At 37.5% G+C, this 27,187-nt stretch overlaps 1 protein-coding gene across 1 annotated transcript in view; it reads left to right on the forward strand.

Annotated features, from left to right (window-relative positions):
- The window catches only part of Pxn (Peroxidasin), a 179,085-nt gene that overhangs the window by 128,962 nt on the left and 22,936 nt on the right, over window positions 1-27,187 (forward strand). Inside the window, exons 7-16 of the mRNA XM_071590599.1 lie at window positions 228-391; window positions 3,662-3,779; window positions 9,103-9,269; window positions 10,383-10,547; window positions 10,883-11,150; window positions 12,303-12,424; window positions 12,598-12,876; window positions 13,628-13,861; window positions 15,400-15,607; window positions 17,440-17,632. Coding sequence (XP_071446700.1) covers window positions 228-391; window positions 3,662-3,779; window positions 9,103-9,269; window positions 10,383-10,547; window positions 10,883-11,150; window positions 12,303-12,424; window positions 12,598-12,876; window positions 13,628-13,861; window positions 15,400-15,607; window positions 17,440-17,632 — 1,918 coding nt within the window. The remainder of the gene's footprint in view (window positions 1-227; window positions 392-3,661; window positions 3,780-9,102; window positions 9,270-10,382; window positions 10,548-10,882; window positions 11,151-12,302; window positions 12,425-12,597; window positions 12,877-13,627; window positions 13,862-15,399; window positions 15,608-17,439; window positions 17,633-27,187) is intronic.

Here is a 27,187-nt window from a genome sequence, read left to right on the forward strand (position 1 = left end):
GATGTACATGTGTGAATGCCTTAAGAGAAGTTGGAAACGGTTAATATAAAAATATAGTTATTTTGATTGCTTGGAGAATCAAGTGACAGCAATTGAAAGTTTTTTGTGACATTTGCCAATATGCTGTCAAATTGTTATGATTTGGCAAAACGTAATTAGTAATCACTCTGAAAACTAATTCTAATTGAGTTTCCTTAGTGAGTTGGTTGCATTTCTTATTTTGGCAGGCGGCTGGACAGCAATGCACTCATTTGCGACTGCCAGTTGATGTGGTTGGCTAAAATGTTGAAGGAGAGTGCGGCAACAACCCAAGCAGCTGCCCACTGCCACTCACCCCCAAGCATGCGAGGGAAGCCACTTGTCATGGCCACCGAGGAGGACTTCCACTGCAGTCAGTTTGAACACATGTTGTCTCTTGGCCATCACCGCTACTCTTGTCCCCTCTCTGAAATTATTCATACTTGATCTGCCTCTCAGTCAAATAATTGGCTTTACTGCTAAATATGACAAAACGGGTTATTTTGTGATTTGTTCAATTTTCACTTTTTCTAGTTTCCCATGAATACACTGCCTAGGATAAAATCCAGAAGAGCTGTTTGAGCTTCATTTTTGGTAAATGAGAATTTCACCTCAAAATTCACTAATTAACATGGTGTATGTACCAGCCCTTCCTATGGGCCACAACCTTGATGTGGCAGAAGGGTTTGTGTATCACTGTGACCCCCTAGATCTGTGCTCGTGGGAGCATTGAGATATTTCGTCCTAGTAAGGTCACCCTTGCCAGGTAGATCAAAGGGTAGCAGCCAGATGAAAGGGATACCGCATAGTGTATGCTCCTCAGTGAAGCGGCTGCAGAGGCATCTGACCTCATTTAGACATGTTAGGCCTTTGTGAGGTGAGATGGGAAGATATCCAGGATAATTGGAGTGATAGTTACAGTCTATGTGGGATAGCCATAGTACTGAACAGAGAACTAGGAAGAAGGGTAGTGTACATGAAATAGGTGAATGACATAACATTATTTGTAGAAATTAGAGCAGACCTGGTCTCATATTGCATGTATGATAATCTAGATGTATATGCCTGCAATAAGTCATAGGGAGGAGGTAGAGAGTGGGAAGAAAACACTTGATTGTATGGGGGGATTGAAATGTGGTGGTAAACAAAAGGACAGACAGAAGATTGCAGTTTAGCAGAAAGGTATGACTGTTTTTAGACATTACTATAGAGTTTTGCAGTAGAAATACGTTAATTATTACTAACACCTTGTTTTAAGCATCATATTATATGTAGACTCGTGGAAAATATTGGAATATACAGACAGATTTAGATTAAATTATGGTTAAACATAGATTTAGGAATAGCATGAATAACTCCTGGAAATAGATGTGGCGATTCAGATGGCAGTTTAGTCCTAATGAAGTGTAATCTTAGAGATAAGGGAAAAAAATAGGGGAATAAGAATGACAAAATATTTTGATGATAGGAAAACAAATGCTAAAGTTCTTGGCATATTAGAGGAAGGGAGATGTCTGTTGGAAGAAATTCAAATAAGGCAGGACATTTGGATTCCTGGAAGATGGAAGTTTTAAAAAAATTTGGGAAAATAGTTTTTGTGTATTAAATGACAAAGTGATGCACAACTTATATCATATAAATAACATTTTTATGAGGATTGTGTGAAGAATGATGGTATCCTAAGCTGGGAATTGATTCTCTAGAACACCATTAGAGAAAAAATTTTCATTGTGATCCCTACACTCTTTCAAAGGAGTCTTACTTTCACCATATAATCACTTCTCATGTAATTATCTGCAAGCATTTTATTTTTTTGTTTTGCTCTTCCATGGAAATGCATCTGCTCATACAGTTCATGCCATGACTCAAATTGTTGGAGGATGAATCCCTGGTGATGATAGACTAAAAAGAGATGAGCATTCAAATTCTTCATTGATTTATAGTTAAAATTTGTCTCTCAGATAATGAATGGGTTCAATGAATTTGATGAAACAATTTAAAACAATGATTATGTGGGTGAAATTACGAGAAACTTATTTTCATTGAAATGAAATATAATGTAAATTACTTTTCTTCATGCCACATTGTATAAACCTGAAATTGGACGGACTCTTCTTCCTGAAACTGGAATTTAAGTCAATGGATGATTTTTTCATTGCAAATTATGACAAAAATATTGGCTTATATTCAGGCAGGTAGAGTAAAATTTAGGCCATTTGTGTCATAGCTAAACAAAAGCAGTTTGCCAACTCTATAGTTGTCATATTCAGATGAGCCTGAATTGTAGCAGTGATTAGGATGTAAGGCAACTGACAGCTGAGGTCATCTGTAATTTGGTAGAGGGAGGATATTCAGGAAATGAGGGAAGGGAAGAGGGAAACATCTGCTTGTTCACTACTTTTAATAAAAGGTTGCAGAAGTGCAAAGTCCACTGTTTATTGTCACATCCAACAGAACACACTTATTCCACATGACACCCAAGTAGGGGTTATACCTCTCAAATATTCTGTCACTGCCAGGATTTGAATCTGGTTAGTGGGGTGAGAAGCCAATCAATTAGCCACTATACCAACCTGATCCCCTGGCCTCACCCTCATGAGTAACTTTTTCACTGACCGTGAACTTACTCCTTTCTGTGTTGTCCTTCCTCATAAATTTCACCAAATAAAGTAATATTTCTCTCTGTAAAATAATGCAAGATTTTGACCCTCCCTGGAGATGCATAGGATCAGTAGTTTGTTATTATTAGACCAACTTTGATTGTGTATGAAGGAAATACCATGTGATTTAGGTCAGCTTTCATTGTTTGGTCATTTGAAAAATGAGAATAAATCAGCAGAGTCTGTTAAACCAAATGAGTCATGGGTGTTGCTCATTTGTAAATAAAAACAAAGCTGCAGGACTTCTGGTGGATCCACTTGATGCCAATTAGGCTGATAAATGAAAAAATAAAATAATTTCTGCTTGTATGATTGTGAGGCAGATAGTGGATGCTCAATAAATAGATCAAGTTTGAAGTTCAACCTATGGGGTTCAGACAAATTTGTCAAATATGACATAAGTCTATAGAGATTGTGAAAATAATTACTCAAAAATATCACATATATAGTATTAAACCAAAAAAACATGATTAAAAATAATAGCCTATCATATAATGAAATATTTTAATGAGTGACAAAAAAATGAATCAATAAGTAAAAAAATTCTGAAAAATTGTAACACTGCTATTTAAGTGGTCTTCTATCTTACTCAGAAGAAAAAAATCTTTGTTGAAGACCTGTGTATGAGTGTATTATTATGGCACACAGCTTTTACTTTATGCTCATTCTGTGTGCCTGACATATATGCCATTAATAGGATGGTATGCTGAAAGAAAAATCATGAAAGAAGCTTATATGTCTAATACAAATAGTACAATGTTTAGAACGATATTTACCAGAGGGTCAAATGTTGGCAAATCAAAACATTGAGAAACTAAATTGGGTTATAAAATGCAGAGCTCTGTTTGGACCCACGAAATAACCACCTAAAATATGGGTAGATGTAAAACAGGAGAACATAAAATTGGAATTCTCTTATGTATTATCCTTAGGACTTTCCTGCTGTGTAGAGCAGTCTTACATGATTCCATATTATTTTCCAGGGAAACCCACAATCCTGCAGGGGCCAAATGACATTGAGGTTTCCTTTGGAGGGACTGCATATTTCACTTGCAAGGCCGAGGGGGATCCAGAGCCGGATATAGTCTGGATGAGAAACAGGTGATGAATTTGAATATTCCACCTTTGGAAAATTTAAGGTATATTTTTCATGAGAATCAGTCACACATTATTTCTTGTCTGAACTTTTGGATGACACACCACGGTGGTCATAGGAATATGGTTTAATTCAGCCTTCATGCATTAAAGTAAATTGATTCTTTATATATCAAAATATTGATGCATAAATCACTTTTTAACAATCATTAATTTTTCTAAATTAATTTTAAAAAGCTGCCCAAAGTCTCCAAAATAAGGTTGCATGCTTTATAAGATACATACACGTATCTCAAAGATAGTACAAGTAGCAACACATGTGACATTCATGATCGAAGCCAACTCATTTCAATTTTGTGGTGTTCAAATCATTGAAATCCATGAAAACAACTGAAGTACTTTCTGTTGAAGTTGATAGGAAGGTGGTCCCATGTACAAAATACCAAATTTTTGGGTTTCCTCATCAATTTTCAAATCTCTTGGAATGAACACATAAATACTTTAACTAGTAAGTTAAACTCAGCCTGCTTCTTGATAAGGTCCATTAGATCCACTGTTTCTGTAGATATTCTTTGTGCACTGTATTATGGAGAATTTTATTCCCACATAGCCTATAGTATCCTTTCCTGGGTTTTATCATCTAAGGCTGTGGTCATTTTCTTGGTCCAAAAAAAGACCCATTCAGGTCATGACTTTTGCTAAACACAATGCTCCTTGCCATCCCCTGTTTAAAAAATTGAATGTATTGCCAGTGCCATGTATTTATATTTTTCACGTAATAGTACATACAAAAAGAAATCTATCTGAGTATGTGGAAAATTGTGATATCAATAAATATTCTATGAGGCAGAATGAGCAGCTGCACGTTTTGTATTTACACACAAAAAATGAAGGTGCTGGTCCAAATTTTTTGGGCCTTCAACTTTATAATAAACTCCCAGCTGAGATTAAGACCCAAAGCAGTGTGGCTGCATTTAAAATCAATCTGCTCAGGTTCTTAAAATTAAAAATGTTTTATTCAAGTGCTGAATTTCTTGATAGTGCCTGATATGTGTCTTGTATCCATTGTATGTATTTTGTTACTTTATCCTGACATGTCCTATATCAAGTGTAACAGTTGTAACAACTTGATTGCTGGACAAATACAATTTATTGTTATTATTATATTTCCCTCACAGAATGCCAGATTTAATACATTCATTGTTACCTCAAAAATGGGCCTCATCAGATCAAGATTAGATATTCCCACTCATCAAGTCTATTTGGGCTCACAGAGATTTTGTGACTACACATACTCTTTCCACATTCTGGAGTAATAAGAAAAAGTTTTCGAGTGGCTTGAAAACTTTTATTGAACAATACAGGCCTATACCGACATGAATGAATGTGAAAAGCTGTCATCTTTATTCATTGTGTTAGAAAGAGATTTTGCAATATCATATTCATATGTAGGTACTTTTTGATTTGCTGCTAAAATGCCATCCAGGTATATTCTCATCATTAGAACTCAGTTACCCAGTGTGATGGATTCTTCTAACCACTGATTGAAGCAGTTTGTGCATCCAAATCATTCGATCCAATAGCATTGCGTTGATTCACTCCTGACCAAACTGCTTCCAGACGACACATTCGACAACAAGGAGCATGAGCAAATCAGGAAGGAATCTAAAATAATCCCAGAGTCTGAAAAACTTGATCCATTCATGGAAGAAGAAGTTCTCCATGCAATTGGTCAGATTAAACCGAAAAAAGTGCCTGGACATGACCAAATCCACGGCCTTGTTATCAAAAAACTTGTTAACAACATAACAAGTTTTCTAGCAAATATTTACAACGACTGTCTGCTGCTATCATACTTCCCCGACACTTGGAAATCAGGTACCCTACATGCAATTTTAAAATCAAAAGAAAAGGACCACGCAGATTTCAGCTCTTTTCGTCCTATCAAACTCCTACCGGACCTAGGGAAAATATTTGAAAGATTAATTAAAGAGAGGATACAAATAATTCGCGAGGACACGCTATATCATCCTAATCAATATGGCTTCAGGAAAAACCGAAGTACATCAGATGCAATCAAGGCCCTCTTAAATAACTTAAATAATCAAAGCAAATATACATTAGTGGTTTTCATTGACATAAAAGGTGCATTTGACTCTGTTTGGTGGCCTTCTGTCCTTCAGGAGCTGAAAACACTAAAAACTCCTTCGAACCTTACTAGACTCTTTTCAAATTACTTTACAAATAGACTGGTCGTATACAAAATGAAAACTATTTCAACAAAGAAAATCCTCACCAGGGGCTGCCCACAAGGATCTGTTTTGGGTCCGTTAATGTGGAACCTTATTACTAACCAGATCTTAAGGAAAGAATTCCCCATAGGATGTAGATTAATAGCTTTTGCTGATGATATGGCTTTGTCTATTGAAGCTAACTCAAGAGCTAAAATGGAGCAGCTGACAAAAAGTTGTATTGGACTAATAGAACAATGGGCAATAGTTAATAAATTTGTAATTTCAACAACCAAGACAGAATACATGGTCTTCGGAAATAAAATGTCTAGGAACCCCACTGTCAAAATCTACAATAGCAATATCCAACACACACCATCTTTTAAGTATTTGGGCATCTTTTTAGATGAAAAATTAACTTATCAGGCCCACATTAATTTCATAGTCAGCAAAACCAAAAAAATTTTTCAAGCTGCCCGTAGGTATTGCAAAACTAATTTTGGAACGGACTCCCTTCAATTGATATACAAAGCTGTAGCAATACTCATTGTTACCTACGGCTGCTCCATTTGGGGTCATAAGGTTAACTACAGCAGAATCGAAATAAAACTTAGAGAAGCACAAAGACCCTGCCTCTTAGCCATTAGCAAAGGTTACTCGACAATCAACACGGACGCACTATGTTTAATTACCGGACAACCACCTCTAAAATACGAGGTTATGGAGAGAATTAGCATAATTGAAGTCAAATCGGGCCAAGGCACAAAATACTTCGACTCCGAGATCGAACACAATCACGCCCTAAGCAAAAAACAATTAAAATAAATACTAAGGGAACAAACAATTCATCAGTGAAATAAAGACTGGCTGAGTTCCGATAAGGGTATTCACACTAAAGAAATATTCCCAGATGTCGTTGAAAGGCTAAATATAAAATTCAAGCTAACTAAGAAAGCGACGCAACTCCTATCAGGCCATGGAAATTTTGGACACTACCTCAATAAAACAGGAAAATCAAGGACTAATCTATGTAGTACCTCCTTAACAGAAGACACCGCTAAGCATAGAATAGAGGAGTGCCTACAGTATGAAAAACCCAGACATGAAATTTGGCACAGTATGACTTGTAAGAAAACCAAGATGCGTGAGATTGTGCTATTTGCCTTAAGCATTGCCTTAAGCATAAGCAAATTGTGACGCGAGTCACGTCACAATTTGGACCAATTATTTAAAATGGTGCAATGAAATTTGATAATTGTAGTGACATTTGAAGTTGGTAAATTAAAAGCTTGATAAAACTAGTAATTGTATTGCTCGTTTATTGTGTAAATAAAATTGTATGTAATTGCTATTTTAAGTTAACGTGTTCTATTTTGCCTCGTGTACGATCAAAGGAAAAAAAAAATCTTGTATGACTCCGTAAACTGAAGTGTTATCATAGAATAATATATTTATTTCTTATAATAATTATTATCTCTAATTGTACTAAATTTGGGTTGTACATTACTTCTGTAATTTAATGCTACTGTATCATCTTGTTTGATATTTCTTTTTCTCATATTGTGTAATTGATGTTAATTATATCAGAACACAAAAGGGGGATTAAGGGGGATTGCGAGAGCAGGAACCCCCTCAACATATCATGCTATTTTTCTGTATGCTATTTTTTTTGTATTTGCTTCCGCAATAAAAAAGGAAAGTTGTGATTGAGGAAACTCCTTCACCACCTTTCCTTATTATTATTATTATTACACCACATGTTCCCAGAACTGAGTTTCTGCTGAATCTGTCTCACCTCATCTTAACTCACAAATCCTTCTCCATCCATGCAAACATTACATGCAGGTCAAAAGGACTCTGCAGTGGGCAGTAAATTCAGCTCCTCTTATGCAAACCTCCACCTTGGCCTCCTTGAGAAAAACTTTCTTTACGGTAACCCACTGCAACCTTTTCTATGGGTCAGATAATTAGATAATATATTCCTTCTCTGGCCACATAGCATGGGATCCCTTGAAACATTCATTTCCTTCCTCAATGCTTTCTCTTCTCTCTACTTCACCACCATTTAATCTTCTTTAGAAATCACTTTCCTTGATGACCACACTTCCCTAATTAATAAAAAATTCCGCACTTCTGCCTACATTTAAGTCACTAAACAACATAAATACCTCCATTACACTAGCTGCCAACCATCACACACTAAATGCTATCTTCTATACTCACTTTCAATGTGCGTTCACTGAATCTGTAATAATTCAAACTCTCTGGACGCATTCCTTCCCAATCTACATAGTGCTCTCCTCCGCTACAGTTACCCTGAATCCCTACTCAACAAAAAAGTCTTCCAACACATTTACCCTTCCAAACCATCCCAAAACACTAACTCACACACCATCTCTGTTTGCACAACATATTTCCCAGGAATTCATTACCTCATGCATATTTTCAAAGTCACCTTCCCCATTTTGACAAACCAAAACACAATGGCAAACTTATTATGAAAGTGTCCCTCTGTTACATTTAAATGACCCACCAATTTATCAGGCATATTAACATCTACCAAGCCTTTATTGAAATCCTCTGCCATCCACTAATCCACCTTTGTACCCTGCAGTAGACCAAAATATAAAACAGGTCACATCTTCACCACTCCTTGCCTCCCCTCTTAACTTTGACTCAATTCTCTCCCATCTGAGAGTACTCCCTCATCCATATCCCGCAAAAAATCTATCAACTTAACTGCAAACTCTGTCCCTCCTTCTACGCTGGGCAGTGAACCTCACCCCTTAACATCCGCATCAACAATCACCACAACTCATGCAAAACCATCTTCCGCTTTAGCCTCTCTTCCAGTGCCTCCCTCCATAATGTTTCATTCAACAATTATTTCAATGTGTCCTTATTGCCTCCCTTCCCCCTTCTGACATACCACTAAAATTCAAAACCCTTGAGTCGGCATGCATCCTCGGATCTTGCTCATACCCCGGGCTGAACCATGCCCACTAGGGGGTGCGCCCTTCTCTTTCCTGTTGACCCCCACCCTTTCCGATCACCCTCAAAAACCTCCCTTTTACATTACTCTCTCTTTGGTTCTGCAGCAATGAGCTGAGTCTTGCAGACCCCCGCTATTCAGCACTCACCGATGGCACTCTGATGATCGAGAATGCTGCACTGGAGGATGTCGGTGTTTACGAGTGCATGGCCAAGAGTGCTGCTGGTGAGGTGAAGTCCCGCTCTGCAAGGATGAAGTACATCCAGCCCAAAGGTAAAGTCACTGTGGGCATGTTGTGTGTCATATTCCTCTGCATACTTTGCTTATTTGGGCAAACATACATATGCTATTTGCCCTCTCTTGACTTCCTTCCTTTCTCCTCTCCTAAGAGGGAGTGCATGCACTTTTTGTTGCTAGTCACCTGCCCACATTTTGTTCATGCTGATGCCTTGGATTTCAAATGATATGTATTTCTCTTTACTGCTTGAATTCTTTAATAATAATTTTTATATGAGACTAAATGTGCTGTCGGTGGTTTTTGGGAAAACTATTTGAGAAATACAACTGAAAACTTATTCACTGATATGAAAACTGTTTGCTTGCTGCCACGGGAAAGTGAAAATAGTAAGTTTCTCCAAAGAATTTAGTTATTTCATTATCTGGAAAATTGGTAGATCTCATCCAATTACCTTATATCCTGGACCATCAGATGCACAGTTTTTACTCCAAAATGTGCTCTCAAAACAGCCTGAATCTAATGGGCCTAATGATGGTCCTTATAACTTCAACCTATCAGATATGAGTTGATTCGCTGGAAAAAAATACCTGCCATAAAGTATTTTTTACATGCATTAGGCATAGAAAATGGTTTTTGGTTACAAAGTATGATAGTGTTCTTTTTTGAAAAAAAATAATAGGCAATAGAGTTTTTAATATTTCTTTGACATTGCTTCCTAGAAAAAATTCTAAATAAATCGTAAAAGTATATAATGTAGCAAATTAAGTTTCATCTCATACCTGGTGCTGCTATGAATGCTCATGCAGTTGTAAACATTGACAATTGTGCCATGGGAATACTTGTAATTACATACTTCTGCAGGCAAGTTACCTCAGCAATGCTTAAAAATTATGCATATAAGGTGCATGTATGCACTTAGTACATTGTATGTACAAATCCATAGTCATGAATTAATTTCAATGGCTCTTCACGAGAAAAAATCATGTATAGGGGATGAAAAATAATGCAAAAAGCATGTTGGGCAAACTTTCAGTAGTTCAAGTAAACCATACAGTACTTTACTTTGAATTCCTTCATTATCTTTTGGCTCTATTCACCAACAGGAAAATATTTTTGTAATTATTTTGAACCTTCAATATTTCATTCAGATATAGCTCCAAGCTGGATCGAATCACCAAAAAATGTCACAGTGGTCGTTGGTGAGACAGCAAAGTTCCATTGTACAGCTGAAGGAAGGCCAATTCCAGCCATTTCATGGTTCTTTGAAGGGCGTCCCATCAATGCAGGAGGGCGAGTGGAGATATCAGATAATGGTGAGAACATGTCGAACTAGAGACTATTGGTCAAGATCATTGAATGTATTGCAGTTACAATTACATCTTTGAATAACATTATTTGGCAAAAAAACACTGATTTCACTCTTTCATTTGGGCTCCATTGTGGCCTTTGGTTGGAATATGATGAAATAAACACTAATGACCCACCGGTGAAGAATTCAGACTCCTGGAATTCACTTGACAAATACCTGCCATTATTAAAGTATATTCTGATCTCATATATTTGGTGTACTTGCGCACTGATGCAGTAATGTTTTCATTTATTTGATTATTCAATTTTAGAAATTCATTAAAAAAAATATTTCTGACAGGTTCTATTCTTCGAGTCACTGATGCCACAACATATGACATTGGGAAGTACATGTGCAGGGCAGCTAATTCTGCAGGCCATAAAGAGGAGACTGCATACCTAACTGTCCTCCAGGGTGGAAGTGCTCCCACATTGTTGTATACCCCTTATGACATGGAGGTACATGCTGGGAGCACAGTGGAAATGCCCTGTTACCCCGAGGGAGAGCCAGAGCCAACAATATTGTGGACTGTAGATGGCAGACAATCACCTGCAGACAGAAGACATAGGTGCATATAATTTTATTACTTCATCAAATTTTAAGTTCTCCAATATTTTATGAATAGTGTTATTTTTATAAATATTCTACTACAGTTCATCAAATTTAGATCATAAAGTTGATAGCATTTTTGCACAAAGAATCATTTTCTATTAATTTTATTCAAAAGACAGTTATTCGAATGTGATGTTCAAATGAAAGTTGAATGCAACCCTTGTAAATGAGGGATACAAGTAGTTACTTATGATTAGCTTTCTTGTTTAAAAAATAATAAGTATAGTGAAAGCTGTGCCATATTCCATTTCCTACATAAACAATTGATTTGAATTGATCATCTCATCTCCCAATGGGTTAAATGTATCAATGCTTTTGGTCATTTCTTTTGAATAAAACCATTCTGCAGTCATGTGGTAGTGGGTGTTCAGTTTGCCTATGATTACCCCTCATATATCTGGGTGCATAAACTTTACCAGTTATAATGAAAAATTACAAGAGTTACGTTGAGCAGTTAAAGTCAATTGTATTCCATACATTCTCTTCTGGTTCACCAAGTGGGAAGGTGCAAATCAGTGTTTTCTGTGTGCCTAGATTTGGGATAAGAACTTACTTTCTGAGTGTAGACTTTCACCACGCCCCCTCTGTTTGCACTAGGATATTATGGATATTATGTGCACCTTGTCTTAATCTGCTTGTCTGAGAAAGGTTAATATTGACAATGGAATATCATGCAGCCCGTTTTTCAGCGATGCTCATATTGATTATTGATGGTGGATGGTGCTTACCTGCAACTTCTTGGGGTATATCAGTTTACTTCAATTGGTATATCAGTTATTTCAAATCATCCATTGCAGTGGAGTCAGTGGGAAGGGTTTTGCCATTGCGGTGATATTCTGTTACATGACACAAGCCCCATTTATGTTTGCATCCATCCATCCAAGTTGAGCTTTAATTTAAAACTTTAACTTCCATTCGTATATGTTTTTTAATTATTTCTGATTGCACTTCAGGAAAAACCAAAAGCCCACAGTCATACATATTTAAAATAAATCCACAATGCTATTATTCAATTTATTGATGAGATGATCACTGTTAATGTTCATTCAAGTGTAGAAATATTCTTAAAACTGGTATGTAAATGGAATTAATTTAATATTATTCACAGAATGTCTGGGTCTGGAAGCTACTATATTTACAATGTCTCAGCGTCTGATGCAGGAGTTTACCAGTGCTCAGCTACAAATGCCTATGGAACAGTACATGCAAGTGGAATATTATCAGTACAAGGTACTTTTTTAAACTGTTTGAGAGCTCTTCAAATTGAAATTTAAATTTAAAAAATGGTTATGTGAATAGCACTTAAAATAAACAAAACAAGGACTGTGTCAAATAACTTCATAGTTCTCGCCAATGGCAGCAGTGAATGAGGCCAGAGGGGTCAGTGGTCACTCTCTTTTCAGGCAATCTTGCTGGGCATCCAGGAGATCGCTATGTCCAGGCAGCATTGGAAGAGGCCCGCCACTCTGTGGACAAAGCCGTGAATGACACTCTGAACATGCTGAGAGGGGCAAGAGAGGGTGGCCACCCAAGGGCCCCCTCCCCTGGGGACCTCCTGAGGCTCTTCCGGTACCCAGGGCCTGTAGAGAGGGACTTGGCACGTGCAGCCGAAATTTACGAGCGAACCTTGGCCAATGTACGCCGCCATGTGGCTGCAGGGTTGAAGCTTGACCAGCCTGATGGTGAGGAGTACATCTCGATGGAATCTGAGATAAATATAAGTTGTGTTGACTTGGCCTTGGGCAAATATTTTTACTTGACAACCTCCACCTCTGGTTTTTTAATCTAAGAGATATCCTGAGGTTACTTTCTAATGTAAATCAGTAAATTATAGACAGTTTTCATGACAAGATGATAACTTGAAGAAGAAAAATGGAGAAAATACTTAAATATGTATTTATATTCAAATACCTATTGTTTTTAGTAAAAAGGATAAATTTAATGCCTCAAGGATCAAAATTCAAATTTTTCATCTAATTTTAATATGCAATTAATTCAAAATTTGTAAGCTGGATGAGAGATGTTTTATTTTCATGGACTTTGTATGCTCTTTTAGGCACATTCCACTGTACTTATTACTAGTTTATAATTGTAGTTTTGTTGGCAATAAACAATAGGCAATAATATTGGGGTTGTTTTGATTTTATGGGGAGGAGGTGGCACATCCCATGGTGATTGCTTTGGTTTGAGAATAGTAACACTTTCAACTTGCCAAATAGGCAGCCATATGCTCCCATCTTTTTGTTTGTAAGCATCTAGTTATCAGCAAAATAACCAATTTCTGGACAATCACGGTCGAGAGATACCAAAGCTGCATTTTCTTCCCACTGTATTACTCTTGCAAAATGCATGAATCTTGGTTCATTGATGTGAATAGTAAGATTTCATATGTGTGGTGCAAAGTAGTGTACATGAACTTTTTTAAACTTGCAGAATTTTCGTATGAAGATTTGCTGTCACCGTCCCAACTTGACGTTGTGGCTCGACTCTCCGGATGCATGGCCCATCGCCCCTCAATCAATTGCACGAACATGTGCTTCCATGGAAAATATCGAACTGCAGATGGTACCTGCAACAATCTCATTCATCCAATGTGGGGAGCTTCTCTAATTGGTTTCAGAAGACTTCTGAAGCCAGCATATGAAAATGGATTTAATCTTCCCATAGGTATTTATGAGAGTGAATGACAATAAAGCTATTGACATCCAGATGCATTCCCACGTTTCAAAAGCCTCCAATCTACTTCTATCATCCTGCTTCAGTGACGATATTTCCACGCTGTGCATGACTACGATCCATATAAAATTTTTTACTAGTCTTTTCTCAATATCCTTACTCAACATCCCCGTCAATAACTCCCTCCTCCTTGTGAATTCCTCTTTTCCCAGTGCAATTCTTCTCCTTACGTCCCTGCTGCTTTGACCATGTTGGTCCAAAACATTTCCGAGATACGTAAACTGTTCTACCTGCTCTAGTTTTTGCCCTCCTATTTTAATGTTTAGCTTAGTCTTTTTCTTTCTAGAAAATTGCATAACCTTTGTTTTATTAATATTGATTTTCATCCCATACCTGTCGCACTGAATTTCCAATTCACTAAGCAATGCTTGCAACCCCTTGGCTGACTGACAAACTAAAGCTTGGTCATCAGCAAACCTAACTGATTTTACGAATTCCCCACCCACTTTCATTCCTACTTCCAGTTATTCCCATGCCTCTTTACTCATTTCCTCTACATACAGGTTGAACAGCAACGGTGATAATGGGCAACCCTGCCTTACACCTCTTCCTAACACTGCCCATCCGCACTCCCCATTCCCCACTTGCACCTGAGCAGTCTAAGACATGAACAGGTTGCGGATTAGCCTCCTGTCCCTCCAATCTATTCCTATTTTCTGCAATACACCACTCATTAGTTTTCCCAATTCACTCTATCAAACGCCTTTTTGAAATCAATGAAGCAGGCAAATACGTCCTGACTGTATTCTATATTCCTCTTGATTCATAATGTCATTACTACAATAGCATCACGCGTACCTCTCCCCTTCCTGAAACCAAACTGATCATCCCCCAAGTAGTCATTTGCCCTACTCTCTATCCTATTGTTAATTATCCTGAGAACAACTTTAGCTGCATGGGATATCAAACTTATTGTTCTGTAGACCTCACATGATGTAGCCTTTACCTTTTCCGGAATAGGAAATAAAACTGATCTCACAGAGCCTTCTGGCCAGATTCCTTCCTCATAGATACTACGAATCAGTCCATATAGCCTCTTCCTCCCACATTTTCCTAAACTTTTTAGTGGTTCCGCAGGAATACTGTCCACCCCCACGGCCTTATTTAATTTCATCTCCCTTAAAGATCCTTTCTATCTCATCATCGAGTATGCCTGGACCCTAGTGGTTAGAGCATTGGCCTGGCAAGTCAAAAGATCGGGTGTTCAAGTTCTGCTCAAGGAAATATTTTTGCGCTTGTGATCTGCTCGATTCCGCTTTCCCCACCTCTCCTGTGTTTGTCCTGTAGATGTGTTCTCGTCCCTTTTTGTACATCTATTTCCATGTGAATGAATATTTGTTCACCATGTGGTGGGATTTCATCATTCCATTTAAACTTGCAACCAGTTTTCAGGAATTGCATCAATGATACATCTTAAGTATAAGTGTGCTAAGTTAATTATTTCTTTGTTCTGTCTTTTTTTCCCCAAGGTTGGACCAAATCAATCAAATATTTTGGCCACCACAAACCAAGCACGAGGCTGGTGTCCACTCAGCTAATCAGCACCAAGGAAGTAACTCCCGATAGTCATTATACGCACATGTTGATGCAGTGGGGGCAATTTTTGGACCATGATATTGATCATGCCATTCCATCACTGAGTGGAGAAAGCTTTGAGGAAGGAGTGGACTGTAAAAAGTAAGCATACTAATGATTATAAGTAGGCTTGGATTGTTATTATTTATTGTTTTTGGAAGAGATGAAAATCTGATGGAGCCAAATCAGGCAAATAAGGTGGGTGTGGCCACAATTTGTACCGTGGTTCACATATTTTTGCCATGATGACACTTATTTGTGGCCATGCTTTATCTTGATGGAAGATGACTTTCCTCCCTGCCAAACCTGGCTTTTTTTTTAGTATCTTTTGCTGTAGTTTGCCCAGGAGGTTAGCTTAATATTGTCTTGTAGTTGTTTGACCAGTGGGAAGATAATCTATCAGCAGCATCCCTTTCGCATCCCAGAAAACTGAAGCCATCACCTTTTTGGCTGGCCTTATTGCCTTTGCTTTCTTTGATGCTTGTGAATCAACATGTTTTCACTGCTTTGACTGCTGTTTTGTCTCTAGGGTATAGTACTGAACCTGAGTTTTATCTGTGGTCACAAACCGGCGCAGAAAATCTTGTTGGTTGCTCTTAAAATGGTTCAAACATTTTTGGAAATTTCCATCCCGATGGGTTTGTGATCCTGCATCAAGAGTCATGGTACCCATCCACCACATAATTTTCTCATCATTGATTGCGCAGTTAACATGTGATATGCCCGATCAGATGACATCCCTACAGCTCTACACAGATTATGATCTAAGCTGTCCCGACCAAACTCATTTGTTGACTTGGCCACAGTTGAATATGAAGGAGCATAGTCCCCCAGAGTGTTCTGAAATTTGGCAGGAATTTCCTTTGCTTTCATACTTTTCTTCAAAATATTTAATCACTGCTCAAATTTCAGTTTGTTCCACCTTCACATATTACCACAGAGAATCAACAACACAGATGCATCTACCCCACAGATCTCTTCTCAGAGCACTGACGCATTACGTGTTTACTCATAAAGGATTACCTATTACTGCATTTGAAACCTGTTGCGCTAGTGCTGATAGTTGGTGGTGATTCCGAGAACCTTTCAAACTACCCTCATTTGAAGAATTACTGAAAGATGGATTTTTATATGATAGATAATTAAATATCCTCATAAATGATGTAATTATAATAGAAAAATTATTGCGCATTGCCACAAGATTTGGAATACAAGGATGCACAGTGTTGGTTGGATAGGTTTTTAAAATAGCCATAATCTTGTTTACAAGGCTGTGTTTGGTGAAAGTAGAAGTGTTGACGTTGAGGCTGCAACTCAATGGAAGGTGTTGGAATTGAATAAGCTTCTTGAAACCTAAAAGATGTTTCCAATACAGATGAGATAGGGTTACTTTTTAATGTGCTACCAGCAAAAACACTGTGCATCAGATGGGAGCAGTGTCATGGACGGGTGCTGGTTAAACAAGGATATACGTACTGTCTTATTAATCACAAATGCAGATGGAAGTGAGAAGTTTCAGCCACCAGACATGGGTAAATCAAGGAGTCTAGCGACAGATATGTAAAATCATTAACCACTAGATATATAGCGAATTCCAATGCACCAATGACCTCAGTTATACAACGTCATCTTTGAGGATGAGTTTCGTGCTCTGGATGCTAAAATGGGCTCTCCAAACAGGCAAATCCTGGTGATTATTGATCAGAGTCCAGCCTATCCACTGAATATACTATGAGAAATGCACAGTTACTCATCAGGATAGGTCAGGTTTTGATGTACAGTAATAAATTAAGAGTGTTGGACTTTCTGCTCTATTTATATTACTTCAAAATTAGTCTTCTATTTTTTTTCCATGTGTAACTGTTTACTTAGCCACAGAAAATATTCTTCACATTAATTTTTATGCTACATTTTGCTTTAATCACATTCCACAGGTCATGTGAATATGCTTCTCCTTGTTACCCGATTGAGATCCCTCCAAATGATCCTCGAGTTAAACACAGGCGTTGTATTGATTTCATCCGAAGCAGTGCCGTCTGTGGATCAGGCCACACCTCTGTCCTTTTTGACAAAGTGTTGCCAAGAGAGCAGATCAACCAGCTTACATCATATATAGATGCATCGCAGGTGAGAATCAATTCAATTGGTGGTGCCTTAGAGGAGGGGCCTGAAATTTTATTTCCTCTGCACTTCTCGCATTCTTGAGGGTAATAATAATCAACTTCATTATATTCCTTAGGTTATAATCCCTGCTGCACTTTAAATGTTGGTCTCATGGGTAATGTAATGTATGAGGGCTGTCAAGAAAATAACTTATGTTTCAGTCTAGCACGGTGGTGGGTAGGGCTAGAGCCACCATATTGATGTCTAAATGTTCCTACACTAAGTACACATCCTGAGTACACACAGGGCTAGAGCCACCATATTGATGTCTAAAAGTTCCTACACTAAGTACACATCCCATCCTGTGGTAGTGTGCAGACTGTGGTTCTTCTACTTTGCTCCGTGCAAACTTAAATTGTGCACTGCAATAGAAAATCTCACGAGTTGTCAAGTCCAATCTGTGATTACCTGAGTGAAGATGGAGTGAGGCAGTGGTGCCTTTGGTTTAAAAATGGCCACAGCACCAATGTTCACGATGAGCACCGCAGTGGTTGACCTAGCCTTCTAGCATTGTGAGAGATGAACTGATGGATGACTTGGGCATTATAGACATTTATCCATTCACTCTTAAACTAACAACACCACTGATGCACAACACCGTCGCTAATCACAGCCCAAATTTCCCGATGAATGTCAATGGCTTTGAAGTTTATTCCCAGTAAAAACCTTATCGCTAAACATATTTTACATTTGGCGGGGAATCTATTTGCATTATTTTGACTGGCTGCTGTAAAAAAACAACAAGCGGTGCAGCCTTCCAAACACTGCAGCTTGAGGTGTACTGTCCCAGTGTGTGTGTGTGTGCGTTGATACAGCAAACATTCGGCCACCCTCACAACTCTGCTGGCTACACGCAAACTTAAGTTACTTTCTAAACAGCCCTCATACTTTTACTTTAGAATTTCTCCAAAAATCAAGTCTTACAAAATACAAATAGTTATGGAAATATGTTTTAATATTTAATTGATCTAACAACATTAAAAAACTCCAATAGTATATTTTTTATATATATCACACCTGATACGTTACGAAAAAAAGCTAAAGGGTGAGAGCAGATTTTATGCCTGGTAGTTGTAATTTTGATGGTCACATGAAAGGGACTCTTATTATATATAGCAGAAGAGTGGCAGAATAAATGTACAGCAACACTCTGTCGAGTATTATGCCCATGCACTTAAGCATTGGTGATCTTTTGTTTCATATTATCCTTAACATACATACACAAGTAATAAATATACTGACAAGGTAAAGTTAGAATTTTCAATTGTTTAAAATGAGATTTGTAAGTTTGCCATGGTGGTATTTTGCTATCTACCTAATACACCTTTTTTCATTATAAAAACTCTTCGGAAGCCAGGTCATGCTCTCCGGAAAATAATTCCATAGCTCATATGTGACTGAAAGTTGCCATAGTAAGCCATTTTTAGTATATTGAAATGAAATGCAATTATTAACTTTGTAATTCCATACACTTTATTTAAAAACAAGACCCGGGTTTCGACGTTGAGCAACATCATCTGGTGATGATGACGTTGAACGTCGAAAGCCGGGTTGTGTTTTCAAATAAAGTGTGTGGAATTACAAAGTCAATAATTTTATTTTATTTCAATATGTTATGCAAATTCCATAAAGTTATGCCGAAGACAAAAACATTTTTAGTATATTTAAATCTACATTATTTGCAAGATTTCATAGATGAAATCCACTTTTTGCCAAAGTGGAACATAGGCAATTAGTATCGATCCCCCAGTTTAAGGGCTCATCAATAAACAAACCTAAAAACTTGGTGCCCTTTCTATGGGTTGACCTTTTAAGCATAGGTCTAACTGAGGCACTTCCCTTCTTTTTTTTAAATTGAATGTAATTTGTTTTTATTATATTTACAGACAGTTTGTTAATGTTAAACCATTTTTCTAAGAGCAATAATGAGCTATCAAGCTTAGCTTGCAACAAGTTATATATAATAAATACAAGTATAAATTAATAAAAATAGAATAAATAAAAGACACTGGGTTGTTTGAAGATGAAAACAAATATGGGGTGGATGTAGTCGTTCAAATGGCTAGATTTTATTCTGTGAAACTCGCCTCTCAGCACTGGCTGCTTCAAATCTTTACCAACAGCCTTGATCTTGCTGGAATTAATGCTTGGGCACTCCAAAGGGGAGTGAACAGCAGCACATTAACCTATGGCAATTTTCTCCTTTCTCTAGAAGATGCTAATGCACAAGACTCACAAGACATCGTGCTTAGCTGGACACGATGAATCAATACTAATTCTTTTACAGTTCAGAAGTACAAAGGGAAAATCAAGTGTGAGAAGGATGCTAATGTATACTCCACATTTAAAACTCATAGGAGTGCTGTAAATAATAAATGCACTTTAATTTAGCATACACATGTGTAAAATGCTCATGAGAGACATGAAGAAATATACTCAACTTACCTCCTTTTCCATCTAAAGAATGGAAAGTTCATCAGCTGTTGAACGCTAGGTTACTCTTTTCATATAAAGTTTGAAAATGATACAATTTGCAGAATTCAGGATATTTACTTAACTAATTATTTGTATGTGTACTTACCTTTATCACTCCTGAAATATGCTTAGCTGATAAAACTTGTAAAAACTGCAAAATGATATGATTTACTCCATCTGATATATAAATGCCCTCCAAAAATGAAACAACAACCATATGTGTTGTGAGTGGTTTACCAGTTTATCAGAAATGTTGGGTTCATAGTGTACATACACTGAAATCAGAAAATTGTGCAGATGTGAAAAAAAACCTAAAATACCTCATTGACTAATATATCACCAGAATATATGCACAAAGAGAAATGCAAAATAAATCAAATATCCTCCTAAAAAGATATATAACATTCACATTTGGAAATCTTTATAAACCTTACAACCTCTTCTGGTATAAAACATAGCAGAAAAAGCTGAGAAACTTTTGCCCTATATCCTTATCAAAAAGAGAAAGCAAAAATTATTTAAGTAACAATATTTCCATTAAATAATGCAAAAGTAGTGTGGAGGGGTCAAAATCTGACCTCTCTAATAATAATAATACATTTATTTGTTCGGAGATTTGTTGCATATTCATACATACACAAATATAGGACACGTCAGATATAAATTTCACAATTTTAGAAGAGATACAATATATGAATATACATACCAATACACTAGTATAATTACATATTAATTGGTTGAGCCAGAATTGACGCATAGCGACAATTCCAGGTATTCATTTACAGAAAAGAACATATTATTTTTTAAAAGGTTAAACAGCTTTTTCTTGAAAACAGGTACTTTTGTTTCAAATTTGATTTCATGGGGAAGTTTATTGAATAACCTTAAGCCCATTGCTTTGGGCCCATGAGAAGTATTGTGCGTCCTGACAAATGGTTGGTGCAGGTCATTGCAGGTCCTTGTACAGTGACTATGGTAATTGTGGTTGGACTTGTACTGGGAAATATTACCCTTTGCTTGTAAGATGACATTAAATATATATGAAGTGATACTTGCAAATACTTAGGTGTATATTTAACTAAGGACTTAGGGTGGGGGCTAAATGTGGAGTACATCTATAAGAAAGCTTTCAAAACTCTTCATTGGGTGATGAGAAACCTCAAAGTGAGCGTTAGAGCAACCAAGGAGAAGGCTTATCAGACCCTAGTAAGACCAATTTTAGAGTACGCTTCTCTTGTATGGGACCCTCATGAAGAAGGTCATATTAAAAAACTGGAAAAGGTGCAAAGGAAGGCTGCCCGATATGTACTGGGGAAGCATAGGAGGATGGAGAGTGTGTCTGACATGCTAGAAACGCTGGGCTGGGAACCTCTAGAAACTAGAAGGAAAGTAAGCAGACTTTGTGGAATGTTCCGAATTCTGAATGGGGAGAAAGCTTGGGCAGATCTTAGGAAAGAGGCGGGGAACCCAAATTTTATAGGCAGAAATGATCACAAATTTAAGGTAAAATGCCAGGCACAGAGAACAAATAAAAAAAAATTTTCTTTTCTAAATAGAACAATTGTTGAGTGGAACACCTTACCTGCAAAAATATTCGAGCCCTTTCCTAACAGAGTGTATACTTTTAAGAATAGATGTAAGGCATATATGTAATAATTTGATTGATGTGTGGTGTATTGTATTATATGTAATTGCTTAATTTTTTTTAATTTATCTTTTTTTTCTTGCTGATTAATGGTTGTAAATGGGATGGGGATTCACTTGTTTTGTTAAAGAGATTTGTGTTTTGAAGTCTGGTTTTATGTATTATCTTTTGCGATTATTTGGGACTTGTGTGCCACCTGACAATGTCTAACAGCACATGTGTATTTTTAATAATAATAATAATAACATACATATATTTCTGGCCTTGAAGGGCACACCATAAATCCAGCCTTCTAGTTGTATTATTATATGAAAGATAGTCCTTGCTCATCTTTTGAATAAATTATTTTCGTATACTTCTTTTCATTTCATTTTTTTATTTTCTTGAATCTGACAGTACTATTGATGAACCACTCAAGTATGATTTGAGGTAGGATTTTATGCTCAGTGAAAATTGATTTTTATGTTCCTACGTTCATGTCTAACCAAAATATATCTCTTGGTATCTTGAAGTATTTTCCTCATGCACCTATATACATTGACTCTGGTGTTTAAACCAGATGCTAGCTAAAATTTAACTTCTTCTCCTTCAACGCTTGTTTTTTTCCTGCAGTCATTCCTTGCTCCTTAGCCACACTATCCTACCTCACTCCCATCTCTTTCTTTGCCCATCACCACTTTCCAATCTCCCATCACCCTCAAGTGTTTTCTTCCAGGAACATCTGAAAATACTTCCTCTCACTGCTCATGTATGCTATTTCTTTCTGCCTATGGTTATTGTTGGCATGTATACCTGAATAAAAGTCAAGTTCATTGGTTATGCTTTTACCTCTACTAATAATGCTCATTCACCTGCTCTATGTTTACTAGTCTTCTTCCTACCTTTTTTCAGTTATAATGCTGCCCCTCTCTGGCTCTCTTCTCCTCTGTAAGTATTACTCCAATAATCCCTGCAATCTTTCCACCTTACTGTACTCACCCCCAATATATCTATATTTCCTCTCTACCTTCTATGCTTTAGGTTTCCTAACTTCTCTACTGTCATCATTGCCTTTATGAACATAGTATGTGTAAAAAGTATCAGAAAACTGTTTGAAAAATAAATTTATATCAAATTATGCTACAATGCCTCAAAATTCTTCAAAGTACATCCCTTGAGCTTCGACACACTTTTGCCAGTGGCTTTTCTATGACTCGTGGGCACCCTGGTAGGCTGAAGGTCCTTAAGGGTACGCATGCAAGCTTCTTTGGTGGCATTTAGGGACCCATGATAGTGTCCTTTGAAGGAGGATTTCACTTTTGGGAATAGGGAATAGTCTGCTGGTGCCAAGTCTGGATTGTAAGGGGATTGGGAAATAGTCACAATGCCATTGTCAAAGGTCTTTGAAAGCAGACCCTCAATTCTGCTGTCAGTCGTTCTTCAAGACCTTCGAGATGAGTTCAGCACTGATCTTTCTCATTAGCAAATATTCAGTGATAATGGTGTGCACTGTCATCTTATCAATGCCAATACAATCTGCAATCATGTGCACTCTTGACCGACCGTCCAAACTCAGCATTTCACGCAATACGTAAGGAAAAAATTGCTAATGATACTACGAGGGTCATCCGGAAAGTAGTACCCGTTCGTGCCGCATGAAGTGCTGACGACGCGAGTAGCCGCTGGACGAGGTCAGATAGCTTCAGTGGCTTGTCTGCCTTCTCTGAGCCAAGTTGCGTGACGCTAGCATTGCCTGTGTTGTTTCTGTGATTGTTTACAATGTTTAAAAAAATTGAGAACGCCGCCAGTTGTGAAGTGAGGGCAGTGATTAAATTCCTCAATGCAAGAAACGTTCGCCCATGTGATATTCATCGCCAATTAAAGGAGGTGTATGGAGACAATGTAATGGACGAGTCGTCTGTTCGGCGGTGGTGTCGCAACTTCAACATGGGGAGGGGGAACACACACGACGATGAGCGTTCGGAGAGACCGTCTGTCATTACAGACCAACTGGTGAGCTCAGTTGACGAATTCGTGAGGAACGATCGGCGCGTCACAATTGATGACATCTGTGAGCATTTTCCCAATGTTTCTCGAACAATTGTTCATGAAATTGTTAAACACCATCTGCATTATGCAAAAATTTGTGCAAGATGGGTCCCTCGCGTATCTCAATGAGCTGGCGGCGAAGGACTATGCAGCAGGAATACAGAAACTTGTCACACGTTATGACAAATGCCTTAATTTGCTTGGAGATTATGTTGAGAAGTAGTTTAAAGTATCCTCTTTCAAATAAAATTTTTTATGTTTGTTAATATTTACTTTTGTGTCTTTATTTCACGAACGGGTACTACTTTCCGGATGACCCTCGTAATAAGTTCAACAGATTCAGGCTTGAGGTTGTGGAAGTTCATCATAATGAAATAAGGACAAGGTTTACAGGTTGTACCTGATGATGACTCTGTGAGTTCAAATGCGTCGTACGTTAAATAAACTGTGGAAAAGTGCAAATTGTCCTTATTTCATGCTAATGATACTTTTTATGCAAACCTTGTATGTCTAACCGTGCTGACCTTATGTCTTTGCCATTCAATTCCTATCTTTATCCCTTCCATATCTCTTGGATCCTCCCCCATTTAAATAATATTTTTCCCGACCTATCTTTAATTGTTTGCAATGGTTCCCCTTTTTACCTACTGACGGTGCATTCTGCTTCCTTTGGTACCAATTTCACCTTTTTTCGGTGATAATGATATACACTGTCATCTTATCAATGCCAGTACGATCTGCGATCATGCACACACTTAACCGATGATCTAAATTCAGCACTTCACTCAACACATCAGGAAAAAATTGCCACTGATTCTTTTTATACAAACCTTGTGTTCTAAGTCCCTATTCTAACAGTTTTGGTTCCCTTCTGTGTCACCTTTTCTGCTCTGCAGTCAATTTGGTTGTGCAAGGATGCCATGTGATGACAGCCACAAAGCTGACCTACTGCTGGGCATGACACAACTATGGGATTAAGAGGGTTGAGTTCCATAATTGCCTGGACTAATTATTCTCATGCTTTCATTCATCATAATTTGGTAGGAGATGTCATTGAGGATTAGTTAAATTTGGCTTCAGCCTGTGCTTGCGCCATAACATCCTCCTATAATGAAACAATGAAGGCAAAGCTCATTTTACTATGCGCTACCTAAACAGCAAAACTCTATGTTATCAAGATGGCTTTCTTTGGCATCAAGTGCAGTAACTGTTCCTTTCTAATTTGTATGCTGACTCAATGAGTGCAAGTCCTGTTTTTCCCCATTCAGCCAGGAAATACTGTTATCCCTCCGTACCCTTAATGATAATAGGGTTAAAGTATCTTTTCTGTTGGTCCCAGGGTACAGTGCAAGAGATAACAGGTGGCATGCCATAAGCTAAGTGTTAAGGTAGACCTTGTTTCTCTGCTAGGCTGTAACCGAGATGGCCTTAGTGGAGTAATTGCTCTGCTATGTAAGGAATCTGGTCTCCTAAACCTCTTGTAGCACGCAAATGATTCAAGGCACAAATCTTCCCTTGCTTTAATGCTATTTAAATGTTGATAGAGCACGTATTTGCTTCAGTTTTATATCTTCTTACAAAAGTATTGGGTTTCAGGGTTGCTAAATGACTTTAATGATTGGTGCACCCTCATAAATTTATCTCTACTAATTCTAAGAAACTGCAGGAGATGCTGCACCAGTAACTTTTTAATGAACTCATCCGCTAATATGCATTTTAATGCAACAATTTCAGAGTGTAAAAATCATTCGCCTGGACCGGGGTTCGAACCTGGATCCTGGTCAAGGCGAATGATTTTTAAACTGTAAAATTGTTGCATTCCTATCTCTACTATTATGGTATAATTGAAGTGGTTTCCTATTGTCTTCCTCAATAGTGTATTCCAAAGTGATATTTTCAATTTAAATGGCTGCCCAACTGTGATCAGATGCCTTTGCAGCCTTCTCACTAAGGAAGGGGATGCTGCAGTAGGTTTTATCTGTAGTTTCCCTTCACTTCTCTGTTAATAAATTTACCCATTTTGTCTCTCACTCCAACCCTCCAATCTGGTCCTTTTAGGAACAATTGTCATAGCTTCTGCTAACCCTAGTCCCCATGCCGGGCTCATGCCCTTCCATGTAAACCTTTTAAATTATGTCAGGATAATTCAGGTGGTAATAAATTAATATTTGAATATAATGCAAACAAAATAATAAAAAATAACACAAACCTATGCAAGTAGAGAGGGGATTGATTGCTCTCTTGGTGTTAAGGGCCCCATGGGTCCATAGCTCTGAGGGCCTTTATGACTTCAAGTGCAGTAAATGTTGAAGAGTCGTAAAAGTTATGACTTCTGTAGCCGTTAAAGACCCATGATAAGTCCTGTAACCTATAAAGGAGCATTATATTGACATTGCTTTTAAACATAATTCTTTCCAAATAATGGATAAATAAAGGTATTTTTTTAAATCAATTTCCAATTGATGAATATATTTCTATTAAGGATTCCATTTTTTGCATATAATGTTTTGAAGACAGCAGTTTTGCCTGCATTCCAGTCAGCTTCTTCAGTTGAATTGCAATTCATTCTTTTTTCCAGCTTTTATATAAGCCTAGGTTCAGCCTGACCTCATTGGTCCATTCAAATTTCCTCCCCCCAATTTATTGACCATAATTAACATTTTTTTTCTCTTGTTGATTAAAATAATTTCTAGGTATTGGGCAACTAATAACCCAATTCTTTGTTTAAATTATTGGGTTTCTTTATAATTACAAGAGCCTCCTTCCCATAGCCTTGGAAAATATTGACCCTCTTTTGCTTCGACTCTTCAATTTTTTAAATGTATGTTTTGGACGGATCCACTCCAAGTGGGCTCTACAATCACCATCAGCAGAGATATAATAGTTCATTTATCATCATTCTTTGATGATCTTGTTGGTATCGCTTTATTACTGTGATGTTTAGTTGATATGACTTGCCACAGCTGCACTTGATCTTATATATGCCTCCTTGCATGTTCGCTGGAAAATTATCTCTTGTTTTGCAAATGAGATCCATTTGTGTAACACTGCAGTCATTATCACCATATCTTATTCACTAAAGCTGATTTCTTTTTTCATGCCTACCATGTACAGAAGTACTCACTAGAGTAAAAATGTTCTCTTTAATACAAAAAATATGGCTTGAAAGAATTTTATATGAGTGAAGTCAAATTATTTCAGAGTTTTCTCAGATGTAGTCCCCGTAGAAATGGAACAATGTTCATTTCTGAGGGATTTTATGTGTGCTGAGCAGGAATGAATTGCAATGGGCCCCAGTCCGATTGGTGCATTTTTTAAACACCTTCTGCCACAGGATGCCGACTGTGGTGGTAGGTGTTTCAAACTACCGT

The sequence above is a fragment of the Hetaerina americana genome, unplaced genomic scaffold (genome assembly GCF_022747635.1).
Source record: "Hetaerina americana unplaced genomic scaffold, ioHetAmer1.1.p SCAF_4, whole genome shotgun sequence".
NCBI lineage: Eukaryota > Metazoa > Arthropoda > Insecta > Odonata > Calopterygidae > Hetaerina > Hetaerina americana.